At 42.3% G+C, this 16,596-nt stretch overlaps 1 protein-coding gene across 1 annotated transcript in view; it reads right to left on the bottom strand.

Annotated features, from left to right (window-relative positions):
* Positions 1-16,596, bottom strand: part of LOC117463741 (collagen alpha-1(XXV) chain) — a 164,283-nt gene that overhangs the window by 48,620 nt on the left and 99,067 nt on the right. Inside the window, exons 5-6 of the mRNA XM_034106144.2 lie at positions 5,940-5,966; positions 3,977-4,003 (exon numbers count right to left, since the gene is read on the bottom strand). Coding sequence (XP_033962035.1) covers positions 3,977-4,003; positions 5,940-5,966 — 54 coding nt within the window. The remainder of the gene's footprint in view (positions 1-3,976; positions 4,004-5,939; positions 5,967-16,596) is intronic.

The following is a 16,596-nucleotide window of genomic DNA, read 5'->3' as shown; positions in this document are numbered from 1 at the left end:
TGCATTTTCTCTTCCCGCTGCAGGTTTAGCTTCACAGCAATACCCAACCTGAGTGAAAGTATTTCTTAAAGGCTGGCCCTCTAGCTTAAACATGCCCTGTAAGAGATCAATCTTCCTCCGCATTCGAGCTTAAGATAAAAATCTGGTCTATCCAAACATGGCTTAGGTGCTATCCCTCTGGTTTTCCAAAGATAATTCAAAAAGCATGGCTCATTAAGAATATGGCTTTTAAGACCGGCTGATTTAATTCAGCAGAACAGAGCCATACTCTGACTTATACTGCAGACAATAGCCATGCTGTGTGCAAAATGGGATTGAAGCGCACATATTTCTCAAGTTATTTACAACCTCAAACATCTTGAGGACAAAGAAGGAAAACAACAACTGGATTATGGTCAGAGACTATAGAAAAAGTCCAGGCATGATAATGTAGTGTGGCGCATGCAGGCTGGCACTTGTGACAGTTTTCTGCGTTTTGTCCTTTTCCAATTATTTTGATGCATGGGCTTTGAAAGACTGGAGAGATGTCGACAGCATGTTGACGAACTCACTCACCAATGTGTGTTTGAAATCATTATCTGGCCTAAATAGTTTGACCTTTCTCTAAAGGGAGAATGGGGGGAAAGCTTGCCTATGGGTCAGTTCTCACCCTGCGTTGCCACTGCATTGACGTCCATGTGTGAGTATGATAATGACATGGCGGTTGACAGAGAATCCTAACCATGCACAGATCGCTTTGTTTTGCTTGTCTCCTCCAGAACGGATGCTGGTTATTTGGGGAACTTCTACGTGTTAGCCTCCAGCAATATGACTGCAATTGTAGTATACAAAAAGCCGTATATGAATACAATCAGCAACAGCCGTCAAAGGACACCGGCCAGAACCAGCATCTCCGCGACCACACCAAACACACAAAACATCCCGAGCAATTTCAGGCATTCTCTGAATATCTATATGTGGAGTGGATTACCAGTCCTGTGCACAGATGGCTTTCATACGTTTAAGAAGGAATAATGCATTCATCTGAAGCCTCAGATTTGGCATCAATGTGATACATTGAATTTGGTGAAGTGAAATGAATGTTAATGCTTCTTATTTCAAGTGCAAACAGTCTACTGCATAACACTTCTCACGACTGGAGGGTAAAATCCTGGAAAGGACATAATCACAGTCTTTACTTTGGAAGAACAGTGCAAATTGGTCAAATCCCACAATATGAGACGTAAAGTCCTGGATTTCTATTTAAATCTCAGGAATGTTTCCTCTAGCTGACCCAGGAACCTCTGTGTGATATATTCAAGTCGTTTCCTTTGCACGGCACCTGGATACTCCTGATATCATGAAATAAACTAAATGAATCTCCTCAGGCCTCAAGCCCATTGACTCATCCAAGGCTCCAAAAAAGAGCAAAGAATGGCACTTTTTCAATGGAAAAGCCATCTTTGCTCTACCATGAGACCGACAGATTAATCCAATTATCTCAGATCCTGCCCTTTCCTCAACAGCTTCTGTGTAAAACACCATCTGGTCCTTCAGGTTATGTAGCTTGTGCCATCCCTCAAAAAGACCACACACACCTCTCTATGGTGACGCAGCAAGGCAGTAACTCCTGTTCATTATACCCCAGCAGTGGAGCTCCAATGGTGGCCACACATTTGTTGGTCAAAACTGGTCAATTTGTTATTTGTTGTTTGGGTAACCCTTGTCGTCTGGACGTGGCCTTTGACCTCCAGAGTCGACACATGGGTGACCCTGACATGTGGGGAACACGCAGAGGAAGTGTGTGGCCATGTGGAAACTCTCAAACTGTCTTGAGTAGACTCTAGAGACAATTAACATAGTGTATGGAACTAGTCCAAGCTTTAAATGACTCTAAATCTAAGTCTGATTAGATTTGATGATCCTTTCTTATAAAAGACCTGTAGTGTTTTGGATCCTGTAGTATTTTTGACTTTTTATTTGAAATATCCAGAATATTTTATATTGTTTATATTTTTTATATTGAAATAATATTTTGCATTTGACTTTTAATGGTAAATATATATTTATTTTATATATATTTTCCACTTTCTTAAGTATTGTATTTGAATGTCTGAACACACTTCTGCTTCTGTGATGTAAAATAATTTCCCAAATTGGGATCAATAAAGTATCTATCTATCTATCTATCTATATATCTATCTATCTATCTATCTATCTATCTATCTATCTATCTATCTATATCTATCTATATGTATCTATCTATCTATCTATCTATGACTTTGGTGTGTAGAGAACATATTCCGAACATGCTCTGTTGTTTACATAAACCTCCATATGGGTTCCATATCATCTCATTTCCAGACTGAAAGAGCTAAGGTCAGACAGTCCTGGTATTCCACTTATTTATGAATGAAATATTTCTAATACTGTTCCACTACATTTACCTACTAATCTAATGTGCAAAGTCAATATGCTATTCTGGGGAGGTAATATCATTTGCCAGTGACCTAGACTGCTTCCATGCCCCTGTAGTCCTTCACATGTGACGCTGCGTTAATTTGTACCTGTTTCGGGACAATTTTGCTGTAATTGGAAGTTAATGAAATGATTTCTCGAAGTGGACAGTTTATTTATCTACTCTACAAAACAAATACTGGCTTGCTGGTGCCTGTTCCAATCCTGTCAGCCATACTGCTGTTTCTAAATCGTAAATCATTTCACTGATAGAGACAGATGACTTCATTTCACGGGTTAAAAGGGTACAAATTATGAGCATTATGAGCAAAACCCCACAATTCTATCCAACCAGAAAGAGTTTACTGTAGTCAATCCAACCAGAGAGAAAAGATATTTCCTCTCTGCCTGTTTGCAGTGGATCCACATTTACTACTATCCCACTTCGTATATTATTACTAAAGGAAATGTATTTGTAGATTGTAAAAGTGTGAAACCATTCAGAAATCCACAAACTCTGAACTTGGCTGTCATGTGAGAAGGGTGTGTAACATAAGATGTGTCACTTTGAGACCACTAATCAAGTTTCGCAGGGAAGGTCGTTTGTATTGACTTCCAAATCATAAGAAATGCAAGCAGCACTGGCCTGGAGGAGAACTGACAAAGTTAATTGGCAAACTACTAACGTCTGGTTGGGCGCCAATACAGAATTGGGATCAGATCCGCCTGGGAGATGGCTGGTGTTCTGGTGACAAGACAAACCTCTGTGTTGTTGTGTTCCCTGTCCTTGTGCTGAAACTCTACATGCTCTCTGCCCTCACGGAAATCAATGATGGCTTTAAAGTGATTTTTCACTGCATACGATCTCCTCCTCATGACGGCAGATATAGGGGGAAGTGAAAAGTGTGTATATGCATGCGCACATATGACCCCACTTAATGCAATCTACTTTAAACAAACCTGTGCAGTCATAGTATACCTTTCTGAGAGGGCTCGTTTTTTGAACCGTTATTCGAGAAGAAATTAGGGCGCGCTTGCTGCTAGTTGGAGATAGAGCAATTCATTTCAGAGTCTGTCAAGCACGGAAAGGCACTCACATTATCATCATTTAGATGCTGCACTTTCATAGAAATGTCAAACTGCAGAGCTGGAAATGATTAAAGATCTAAATACTCCATGTCACGTCGGGGATCGAAGTGAATCACCAGTAATTATAGAGACCGAGCTAATTTGGCTTTTGATTATAGCTGAGATTGAGCAGATATCTTCTGCTGATGGGCGAACGCTCGTGCTCTTGTTCATATCGAAGAGGTAAAGAAAAGGTCTTAAGAAGCATATCACCCCCTCGCACGTTTGCCTGCCTATTCTTGATGTGGAAATAAGCAGTGGTGAAATGCTTGTTGTCTTTGGCCAGATGGGAAGAACACTATCCCAGGAATGTCATGCATCTCAAACCTTTTTGCCCACAATACTGCCGGGGGAGACACACACACATGCAGTCGCATCAGCTAATCGCAGGAAGTCAGAGTAAACCACATACCCGTGGTCCCTGGTCGCCTTGATCCCCCTGCAGAAGGCAACACAAAGAATATATCTTTAAATGAGGACACACACTGAACAGACACAAGCACAACGCAAGTCATAAGCGGAGCCTCGCGCTGAACACACGGAGGCGTTATTCAGAACACATTGATAAAGAAAAATAATACAGGAACCCTCAACTATTCATTGTGGTTGAGAGTAAAATCACTTATGATAACATGGACTGACATGAATTGGGTATGAGGGAGAGAGAAAGAAAGGCGGCGGCGGAGTGAGGTTTGGTGGGTTTGAGGTGGGGGGGTTACGGGGGCTGAGTGTGGGTGAGCTGCATTGCCAGGCCAGATGTTATGCCCCAGAGATTGTTGGCTTTCTGCCGTCGTTGGGGGGGATCTCTGTGGACGGAGCACATTTCTAAAAAGGAGAAAAAACGCTCGGTTTCGTTTCAACCTGCATGGTGCATGGTGGCTTCATCACATTGAAGTAAGACCGAACCAAGAGTACACTTTTGTTTGAAACAACTGAAGGAAGACCAAATGTTGGACACTGAATTATAACCGCAATCTGTCAAGAATTGGATATCTCAACATCCTTAAGGGATCTCATCAGATGCCCTTCCCTCTCCTGTTGGCCACAGCAGTAACACGAGCTGCGCGACTTATCACACCTGGGAATGTTGTCAAACTATCTTCAATGGAAAGCCTGAGTAATTTCAAATAAAACATTTCAAGTTTTTGTGGGGCAGTCGTTCCAAAAGCAGATATAACGGGGAAACAGCTGTGAATGGCCACGATGATGCACGCTGTATTCGCGTTGGGTGGGAGGAATCCACACAGTTGTTTTTCATTTCATTAAAGTGCAGATGAGTTGGTTCACATGAGAGACATGAACACGCATCTCATCAGCAACACGGATAGGGTGTTCACATGTCATAACGATTCTCTAAATATGGCTTCTATTTTATGCTTTGAAGGGCACCAAATAAGAGATTACACTGTTGATTCATTACTCTGGTCAGAGACAGCAACCAACGTAACCAGAACATCTGTTACCAAAGAGTGTGACTTGATGCAGATGACAAGTGTTTCTCTGTGTTCAACTTTAGCTCTGGTTAGCACTCTCACGCTATTTCATTTTATGTTTTGCATTTTATGGCATAATAATCCTTTAAGTATAGTGGGTTGCTGTCCAAGTTGATGCTCACTTCATTCAAAATCTGAATCAATATTTAATGTGTGGCCTGTAAAACAGAACAGATTTTCCCCAGCAGCATTTGAAACTGTAAGTGTGCGCTTTAAGCCACTTCCAGAACGAGTGAATAGAGGGGCTTTGCTTTGAATCAAGGGATGTTGTTATGTTAGTGTTTCAAAGCAAAGCCACGCGCGCACGCATTTGTCCCAAAGTCCTGCAGACTCATAAAGAGACAGTGTGGAGAGTGTTCGCTGCTGTTTTATGGAGGGATGCTCAGCGAGGCATTTAAGGGCTCCAGCTTGAGATCTGGCTTTCAGTTTCAGGACCGGAGCATTTAAATATTCAGGATGGCTTTAATGTGGGAATTGATGCAGCAAATGCAAAAGGATACTAATGAACACATTAACAGTGAAAATACGCAAACATCAGGCTTCATATTTCTTAAAGAGATAGTTTGAAACATTCTGACATATTCAATTTCTTGCTGATACTTATACAGTAGGGCAACATTGATGTTTGTAGAACTAAACAGTGGCTAGTGAGATTGTGTTACATTTGGACACAACAACGCTAGCTGTTCCCCCCTGCTTCCGGTCTTTGTGCTAAGCTAAGCTAATTACAGTAGCTATTGTCGTTAGCTTATACACATGGACATGAACTTTCAGCAAACTACTTCCCAAAATGCCCAACAATTGCTTGTAGCAGTGGAATAAAATATCTGATTTGATCAACATGTACACAATTGAAAAATACAACTAAATATAATGACTCACCTTTTCACCCTTGGGACCTGGAGTGCCCTATAAAGAGAAAATAACGAATTGTTTAAACACATGGAAATTACACACTATGGTCCACGTTAGTCATTTGTAATCATTCTGAAGTATAATACAATACAACTGTAAAACCAGGGCGACCAATCAACAAAGCTTGAACATCATGAACTTAGAGGGAAAGGTGAAATCAAAAGATTAACAAATGTGACTTTTGATTAAACTAACATTGTGCACTTTTTGACATCAGTTTCAGAATTTGATTTGAAGGCCCTGTCACAGTTTGGGAACCGGTACCTTATATAGTCGGCACGGGTTATACAAACATACAATTAAAACCCAAAACAGGCCCAAATCAAGTCCATGTTTACTCAGAAGATCAAATCCAGAAACTCCAACCAAGTGTTGGCAAGCATATTGTAAAAAGTGCCCTGAACAAGAGGAACACTTCTTTGTTTTTTCTTTTAAAACAGCAGTTTTTGTAAGGCAGTTTCTGCATCCAACTTCTGTCAGTCAGCAAGCAGGGGATCCTGGGTGGGCTCCGTGAAAGAGTGGAGTAGAGGTTTCGACAATGAGGTGTGCATCCTTAAGCAGCAGCCTACTGAGCTGGTGCTAAAAAATACTCTTTTTTTAACATGGATGAAGCCCAATATGCTGGACTCCTTTCTTCCTCTGGAGTCACACTTTTTGAAAAGCTGGCTCTGGAAATCAGTATTAGATCAGAGTGACTGACCAGCCACTTGGCAACAAAGTGAAAGACTGCAGTGCCATGTATGCTGATGTTCATTTTCACATGAGAAGCTTTCTGTCAAAAATATTTAGTAAGATGAAAATTCGAGGAAAGATCTGAATCTTGGGGAAGTGTGCATTTCTTTATTTGTCACTCCCAGATAATGCCAGGTACTATTTGGCCTCGGGTAAAAGGAACAAAGTGTTCATCCGTCACTGTGGTGAAGGATCTGCAGCGGTAACTTCTCCAGACTGAAACTGCCCAAACTTTATGCTTCCAAAATATCAGACATGCAAAAAAGCGTGCTGACACACAGTCATGGTGTGATGACATTAGTATACGTGTATTCCAAAGAGACAGCCTCGTGTGACCCTGAACATTAAGCTGGCAGACATACAGGCTTCACTGCATTCGCTTAAATGTCAAGAGGTAGTCCAGCTGTTTTCCTCAACCAATGTATACCACAGTGCTCCAGTTAGAAGAGTAATAAGCTGCACAGTGCATTTGGAAATGATTCTTAATGCACAGTTACTATTAGTAGCTTCTTCTTTATGTCTAGCAGTGCATGTATTACCAAATGGATCTGCACTAGGCACAGTCTGCCTAATTCTGAGGCTATGAACCTGTATACACACACACACACACACACACACACACACACACACACACACACACACACACACACACACACACACACACACACACACACACACACACACACACACACACACACACACACACACACACACACACACACACACACACACACACACACACACACACACACACACACACACACACACACACACACACACACACACACACACACACACACACACACACACACACACACACACACACACACACACACACACACACAGAGAGGAGGTGGTCAAAGAGCCACAACACACTTGTAAACATAAAATGCACCATTATGAAAACAATGTTTCCGATTGCGGTTCCCTGGGCGGGAATACAATGCCACTTTTACAATGTTTTAGATGTATTCCAGAGAGGCTTAATAGGTTTCCAGCATTTTTCTGAAAATGGAACGGCAGCAAAACAAATTCAGTGCCTGCTTTTTGTTGTGTAGGAAAATTGCCTGTGGACAATAGAAGGCTATTGACAAGCTGTTACTGCAAACATATGAATGGCTGCAACAAAGACATTCATAAATAAACCCACTGCAGCGTTTGTGCACAAGCCAGCTTCACACATTTTATCTGACATGGCGGAATACAAATAGCTGGCACACCAACTGACTGAGCCAAATGACTGGTCACCAGAGGTTTGTGGACAAATTTAAAACTCTGCTTGACATGATTGAGCATTTAAATAAATCCAGATTGTTAGACGATTAGTAAAGCCACAGTTAAACTTGATACAATCCATGTGCAAATAAAGCATGTCTATATTTGTAATGAGGATGTAAATGTATTCAAGGTGGTCACAGAACAAAAGAGCCTTTTTTTCATCTGGGATATCTGAATTTATCAGTTTTAGATGGACCCCATCATTTAAGATAAGATAAGATAAGATGGACTTTTATTAATCCCTCGTGGGGAAATTGTTTCTCGGCATTTGACCCATCCTAGTGTTAGGAGCAGTGTGCGGCCATTTTGAACGGCGCCCAGGGAGCAGTGTGGGGAACGGTGCCTTGCTCAGGGACACCTCGGTAGCACTTGGTCTTGCCGGGATTGAACTGGTGACCTTCCAGTTGCCAAGCCAAGTCCCTATCGACTTCGCCACCACCACCAATATCATGTATTTTAAACCTTAACTCTAACCCTAATTATAAACAAAAAGGCCAAATGTAAATGTATTAATATTAGCTGACTACAAATATTTATTTTTCAGGGTTAGGCCTCCCCAGTATGGAGGGCTCCAAACTGTTTGAGCGGAGGCTTACAAAATATCACATTAGCCACAATAAGATAGCCACCTATTTTATGTTTTTGGTGTAGTTTGAACTTTATGTCAAAGTGAAAAATCCAAGGTACATTTTTGTTGAGTGTCTCAAACAAAAATCAATTATTCTTCACTGAGTAACTGCAGACAGTAATCAGAGGTACGCTACGGGGGGGGGGGGGGGGCACATACAGAAAAGGGCAGTGGGTCAAATTTGAGGACTACATTCAGACATGTAAGTTTCATTAAACTAGTGATATGCATTATAAATAGTTTATTTCTCTTTTGATAATCATAAATGAGTGATTTAAATACAAAGACTACAATCAGAAGTGTTTGTCTATTTATACTACAGGGAAGGAGCAGTGCTTTTAACACAACTAACTACTGTATGTCTTGCAAAAAACCGTCATTTATCTGTTCCATCTGCTCGTAAAGCATGTGGAAGTGATTTGGCAACATAGTCTGCACCTGCTCATTATACGGCCCATCATTTGCACATCACTTGGACGGACAGCACCCACCGGAGCCTTTGAAAAAGCTTTAAGCGAGTACAGTGAGTGTCTTTTATGGAGACTATTAAACAGCTCTCCTGCAAAGACTATTTCAAAAGCAGCACACTGTACTACAGTACATCTGCTGCGGGTGTCTTTCTGTTGAGCATTCTGTGCAGTTGTTGTGGTTTGCGGCCGCCTTAAGGAAGGTTTCTCATTAGCACCTGTGTGTTTTTCACATCTGCTTCTGCTCTGGCTCTTTTTCAAAAGCAGCCCTCCAGCAGGTGCTTCTGTTTGATCAAACCTGCTCACTGTGCATTACTTTGTTGAACATCTATCGTACCCACAACACGTTTACAATTAGATTACAATGGCTCCTCCTTCACGTCGAAAGGAGCCAGTTGAGGTGGTTCGGGCACCTACTGTAGTTAGGATGCCACCTGGGCGCCTCCCTAGGGAGGTGTTCCAGGCACGTCCAGCTGGGAAGAGACCAAGGGGTAGACCTAGGACCAGGTGGAGGGATTATATCTCTTCGCTGGCCTGGGAGCGCCTTGGGATCCCCCAGTCAGAGCTGGTTGATGTGGCCAGGGAAAAGAAAGTTTGGGGCTCTCTGCTGGAACTGCTACCCCCGAGACCAGACCACGGATAAGCGGGAGAAGATGGATGGATTCTTGAAAGGCCATTTTCATGTCTCAAAACTACCCTTACCAATATGGTTCGATAAGTTAGGTTTCCTATGCTTTTCTGCACGATTTACGAACAACTAGTAGCTTGAATGACAGGTAAATGGGTGGAAGGATATATCATTGGCCAAGGAAGATACCTAATCTTAATTAAAGTGGCCGTTTTTCCAATTACATCGTTCTTAGGCCACTTGCAACGCAAATTTGAGTTCTGACTCCAAAGCATTCAATTACCTTTAATTAAGACCCAATTCAATCAAAGCAGGTAAGTCTTGAGGGTTTATTCAAATAAATCACAGCTTCTTCTCTCTCTCTTGGCGGTCCACTACCGACCCAAAGACAATATAAAACTGGATGGAACTGGAAGTACTATTACGCTATTATGCGGTCAAAAACGTATTAGATCCACGCTTGTATACTTCCCATTGTCTATCAATCGAATACATTACGCTATTATGTTGAAAATGATTGATTGGTTGGCTTTAGAGCACCTTTACCCTGATTCCACTCATCATGCTGCAAGTTAACGGGCAGCTCCCTGCAGCGTCACATTCACAGCGAGGGGTATTGAGTGACCTTTTCGTGTTATGCTCAGCAAACAAGCCAATATTTTAGTCTTTCAACATATCTCTATAGGAGATCTGTGCTCTAAACATGTGTGCATTTTGGATGTGATTACACATTTACTGTAAGGGTGGAAACAATTATCTCTCAGAAAACCTCTTTAATTTAATTTGAAGTGCCCGTAATTGACTCGAAAAATATCAAATGCGCCTGTCAAAAGAGTTATGATGACCAGAATGCAGTTGCCCCAAAGCAGAAGCCCTGTATCCACTTATTGAAAATGACCCATATCGCATTGATCGTAAGCCTCACATCTCCTGCTGCTTAACGCTGGGCAAACTCATGTCAAACTCCATGAGAAGATTTGTACCAGAACATCCTGCGTGCATGATATTGTCGAGTTTATGGTGGACCACTGGATCAGGATTAAGCTTTTTTTCTATCCTGATACATGACTAGCTTCTCGTTCTCAGCCAAACCATGACCGCTATCTCCTGCAATGGCCTGAATGAGCTGTTGGTATGAGAAACATAAGGAGGAACCCCCTGCCACCTTTAAAACAGAAGGGGGGAGAAATCTGGAAAGGACTAGAGGGAAATATAAAAAGGAAAACGGAATTGGCGCCAAAGCCGCAAGCAGCATGGACATTCAGATCTGACAATGTCAGTTACTTCACTTCATGTAAGACGAAGTGAATGATGCTGAATAAAATGATCCTGGCACATTTCACATGTGGCCGATCATCAAGATGTGAAAATATTGCACAATTATATCCTTTGTTAGCTAGACTTTCATTATGAATTGAGAACAACATTTATCTTACCATAATTTAACCTGTGCCAAACAAATATTTACGGAAGATGACTGCTGCTTTTCATAAGACCAATAATGGAAAACAGATTTAAGTATTGTAAATTAATCAGGGTATATGCAGGAATCCTGAAGGCAAATGTAATACCTTTTAAGACCTTTTTTAAGACCCTTTCCATACATTTTAAGACCTCATCGCAACTTCGAGTTCTAACCGGTTACATTGGCGACACACTTTACCTCACATTTACTATATTGATTGTAAGATAGCACAACTAAACAGAGTGCAGACAGACTACTGAAGCCTCCTCTCCACATGAACTTCAACCTCTCTGTGAAGGTCAGGTTCAGTGCAGGATGCTGCTTTGTTGCTTCTGTACTCTGTGCTCTTTCATTCCAGTAAAACTCCTCAGAAACCAGTAGAAACCAGTATTTGACCAATAAACAAAACAATTGACACAATTTTGAACTATGAAATATATTAAACTTTGGTGAGCTTCAGCGGGGTAATGCCATATAGGAGCTCCCTCACAAATACCCAGGGGTTAAATTGGGCTGGGGCTGTCCGGGGCTAAGCCCGGCACATAGGACGATGCTCTGACGTCATCACCCTCACACATTTGTCCTATGTTTACAAAAAACAATATATATGTTAAGACTTTTCTCGTTCTTAATATAGACTATATTTAGGGTCGATATGTGTTGACCTTACTTTAAAATAGCAGATCTCTGTGACCGGAGATAGTTTGTCTTTAGACCCCGGCCCCACGAGGACGCATACAGTAAAACGCATACGCAAACGCAAAAAAGTCTTCCGTTCACACGCATTCGATTCATTAACGTGTCCGTTCACACTAGACCGCTGGAAATGCTGGAAACGCTGTAGTACATATGCCAGGCCTGTAAGTGGCGCTGCTGCCGCCATAAAATACACCAAAAGCAGCGAAGAAGACCCCGGAGCATGGTTGTCATGGTTGACCTTCTTAATACCTTGGAAAATGCCGTTTAATACTTTTTAATAGCCTTAATTTTCGCTAAATTGATTTATCAACTTTTAATACTTTTTAAGACCCCGCGGACACCCTTAATGCATTAATGCAAAGATTTATGTAAATAAATCTACTTTGACCATTCTTTGAGATCCTTGAGTATCTCGTAAAAGCTATAGATGACCCTGAATGCTGCAAAGTCTTTGATCAGTAACTCCACAGAGCATATCTTTAAACTGGATCATTCTGTTTGCTTGCCATCGAAACTCAGCAGTGTCAAACTACTATGTTCAAGGTCAGGAATACACTTTATTATAGTTTCCCTTTGCAGTGCTGGTGAAACCATCTTTGACATCAGATGTAATGATGTTATTGAAACATTTAATCGAAGTACAAAACTATTTCCATTGTTATTCCAAAAGATCCTGTTATTTACGCAAAGAATAACCAGGCGGAGTTCAAAAGGTAACACATTGGCCAGCCTAAATATACATTGTCTTACATAGAAGACAATGCTCTTTTGCTCTTTTATAATTTAATAAAACATGATGGATGAGAGCTTGACAGAGCTCGCCTGACAGAGCAGCTCGAGACGAGGAGCTGGCCGCCGTCTGAAGGTTTAGCTGCTGTTGACATGAGCGAAGAAATTCTGGTGGGTTTGGCTGCGGGCTGCTGCTACAATGAAGCAATCTGCTTAATCCAACTAGTCAGGAACAGAGGATCTGCATGTAACCTCTGTCTGGGCTTGGCTGTATTATGTTTCATAACAGTGACCTGTTTTATGAATCTAAGGTCCAGAAAATTATCCATCAAACGGAGCTCATATCCTCGCTGGAGAACCGGGGCCAACGCTTCTGGCAGCAACCGGGTTTCGTACCACATGGATCCAATCATCTCACCCCGGAGCACTGGCATCTCAGAGAGCGGGGCCAACAACTACCGCGTTTACAGCCTCTTCCTTACGGGGCTCACGGTTTTCTCACACAGCCTCGCAATATTAATAAACATGTGTGTACACAGGAAGTTAACCAAAGCAATCCTTCAGGCACCGAGTGTTGACAGGGAAGGAGTAAATTAAGGGGGGGGGGCAGGTGAGGAATGCTGCTGGAGGGCCAGAGTAAAGGGCATAACGGACTAAACCCTTACTACACACTCCACACTGTTGAGTGATGCTTCATATTGAAATGAAGGCCTCGTCAGCAGGTACAGGTACTCTCTCAAAATCCCACAAATCAAGCACAACGTATCCATACACATCAAAAAACAATCCAGCATTCATTCCCTGTAAACATTTCTGCTAACCTCTCTCCCAAAAGTTTAAGAGCCCTATCTAGATACAAATATAATCAATCTAGCCAAGAGTGGAAAAGGTGTTTTGACAACCGCAAAATACACATTTAGCGATATGAGTCTGCTGAGGGTTTCATTGGAAGTTACATCTACTCTCAAACATCCCCAAGCCTTCGAGCACATCCAGTAAAAACACATATCTATACGCACACCTCCATATGTTAGTTCTGCATGGGAACCCTCAATCATACTACACTGGGCCTCGGGGGGATTCTTTTTTTTTTTTAAGCGGGAAACTAATGGGGGACAGGGATGTGAGTAATCAGAGCGGAGTGGGCAGGAGCGGACGACCACAAGTGGCTGGTGCACGTCGGGGGAATCTAAACGCAGAGGTTAGGCAGGGATAGAAAACCACACTGGAAAACTGACTTGGGAATGGCATCTGGTTCCCATATCCACAGTGTATGACAATTAGCCGGCATAGAATGACTTTAATGTGTGTGAATGTGTTTGTGAGAGTGTGTGTGTGTGCGCTATGTGTTGGATAATCTTGTGGGAGAGGGGACGCTGTGAGAAGAGGGGACGCTGAGGGAAGAGGGGACGCTGAGGAAAGTGTGACTGGTTAAAGGTGGATGATAATGTAACATGTAGGAGGTATTAATTCACCTTCTCAGTCGGGAAAGGTCTCTTCATTCCTGAGGAGGGGACATGTTTAAATGGCTTTAACCAAGTTGTACGCATAAAAAGCCAAACATCGAGTCCAATTTCTTTTCTGCATAGTCCATAACCAAATTTCTGACCCACACATATTTTTGTCCTTGAAAATGAAAAGTTGAAAAAGGGACCAGTTGGTAACGGATTTCTTTCACTTCTTCTGTTGATTCGATTAGAACCGCACAGTGGCAGCTCGACATTTCTCCTTTGGTGTTCTGAGTTGCAGGAAAATTCCTCTCAATTGAAAAGCTGTCGTGCTTTTTTTCCTCCACTGCGAGCATCACGTTCATACTGTGCTAATTATCCTTCCACAGTTCCCCGTGTGCTCTATTGACTGCTTCACATCAGTGTGAGTAAAGCTCCCTCGGCCTGAGCGCTGCCTCTCGTCATCCGCTGGCAGAGAAGTGCCGCTGATGGGCACAGCGTGAGCAGAGGACTGACCTCTGGAAAGGTCAAACTCTTAATGTCGTCAATATCAGAGCCAGTAGGCTTTGCTTCGTGCACCACTGCCCTTTTGAGCTTAAAAAAAACCCCTGTCATGTCAGATAGATCCACTCGCAGCTCACGGTGATCCTCTGCTCTCATGTGAAACCGTTAAGAACTATTTCCAATTTCAAATATTGCAATAACTTTCAATTTAAAAGGTCACCGGGGCCTTCTTCAGGAGTCTCACTTTAGATAAACTGGCGTCTTCTCCACTTCCGTAGGGAAGAAGTGATCAAAGTCCAGCTGGAATATATGTTTTATTAACAGGTGTGGCGCTGCGGTGCATACCAGATGAAGGGGTTGAGGGTATCTGAGCTCCTCTGCTTCATCCCCACTTTGCCTCTAATCCCTGCTACACAGCTGCATAATTCATACGTTGTGACAGATCATCCTCAACCTGCGTCCCTGGAGCCTCAGCCTGTGAAGCAGGGAGGAGGACACTACTTGTCAAATAGATACGCTCGCAACAACTTTCCTTAAGCTCATTGCTAACATGAGTGAACTCTTAGCGCTGTAACCACCCTGGTTTGTGTGGTACGCCGAAGTGGGTTTGATATTTACAGCATTGTACCAAATAATTCCACTTCCTTTCAACCAGATTTCAAAGCATAATAGTTTCGTTCTCTGTCTATATAATTCTAATTTAGTGCGGCATACAGTCGGCGGGTGGTGTTAGTACTGCAGTGCAGCCTCGGGGATGGTGTTTCATGCTCGATTGGTGCTAAATGGTGTTCGCACACAGTGGTGGGCGCCCGTTGATGTTTTGACACATGGTCTCCCTTAAAAGAGCAGAAGATGTTTGCCTCAGCTGTTATTTCACAGACTTTACTAACTTCCTCGACAGCAACTCAACATGTATCCTGCTTTATTGACAAGAAAAGGCAAAAACCTCTTCTTGTAAAGGATGACAAAGTAAAAAAATCCCCTGTTTTCCAATATAAATGGATGCCTAGATATCTAACTAAACATCATTTGGCCATTCACCGCATGATCAAATACAAACTACACAAAAAAGCCTCAAAAAAAACGATGAAAATCACTTTTCCCGACTCATTGCGGATCACAAACTTGAGTATTTCCCGATGAGTTTTGATTGAGGAGATCTTTTTATTTTATGTTGGTTTCTTTCTCTCCCTGTCCACTAATCGGCCTCTGAGGAATGATTAAGTCACAACGTTTCGTAATAGCTTCAGCAGTGGTCGGTTTGTTTGGTGCAGACGGCTGTCTACCATTTACGCAGTGTTCCCAGAGTTACAGAGGGAACTGTTGAATATTCATAGGGGCGTGTCCCCTGCCGTCCCCCGGGTGGGCATACCTAATAAAAAACCACATCAGATCACTTTTAACTGTCTTTTTTAAGAATCTGGCACAGGATGTTTTGTTTCGCAAATCGATTTGGTGACCATCGTGTGAGTCATTGTCAGATCGTCGACTGTTTTTAGACATGTAGTCAGTTCTTATGGCCTGTACTGTCAATTATAGCCTTTTTTGTGTTGCTTAAACCTGGTTGCTTTTCCAACGGTAAAACCAGGACCTGGAGCAGACATTGACAGCACCTTCTGCTTCCTCTAATGACTTCATCATAGAGTGATTTGCTGGCCACAACTGGAACACTGTCAGGTCCTTGCTGTTTGTGCACAGATTTACTACGTCTCACCCAAAGGATCAATCCCAAAAGCACCAAAAGAAACATTCATCTTTTATATTTACTGGTAAGTCCAACATTTCAGAGACGGCATTCCTCGGCTTCGGTCGGCTCCTGAGACATCTCGCAGAATGATTTTATTTGTCAGATGTACGGCCTGAGAAGTGAGACCACCTGCACTTACTTACGTCCCAGAACTGCAGGAGCGAGTGTCAGAAGGGGGCTCCGAGGATTAACTTACAACTTTACGGCTCAGTCGGCACACGCTATTATACCTATTCAATCATACTTGCCTCTGGACTATAAATAATTTTAACAGCACACACACATACATACAGAGCCCG

The sequence above is a fragment of the Pseudochaenichthys georgianus genome, chromosome 18 (genome assembly GCF_902827115.2).
Source record: "Pseudochaenichthys georgianus chromosome 18, fPseGeo1.2, whole genome shotgun sequence".
NCBI classification, from domain to species: Eukaryota; Metazoa; Chordata; class Actinopteri; order Perciformes; family Channichthyidae; genus Pseudochaenichthys; species Pseudochaenichthys georgianus.
Note: the sequence above shows the minus strand (reverse complement) of the source record. Positions and strands in the feature narration are given on the sequence as shown.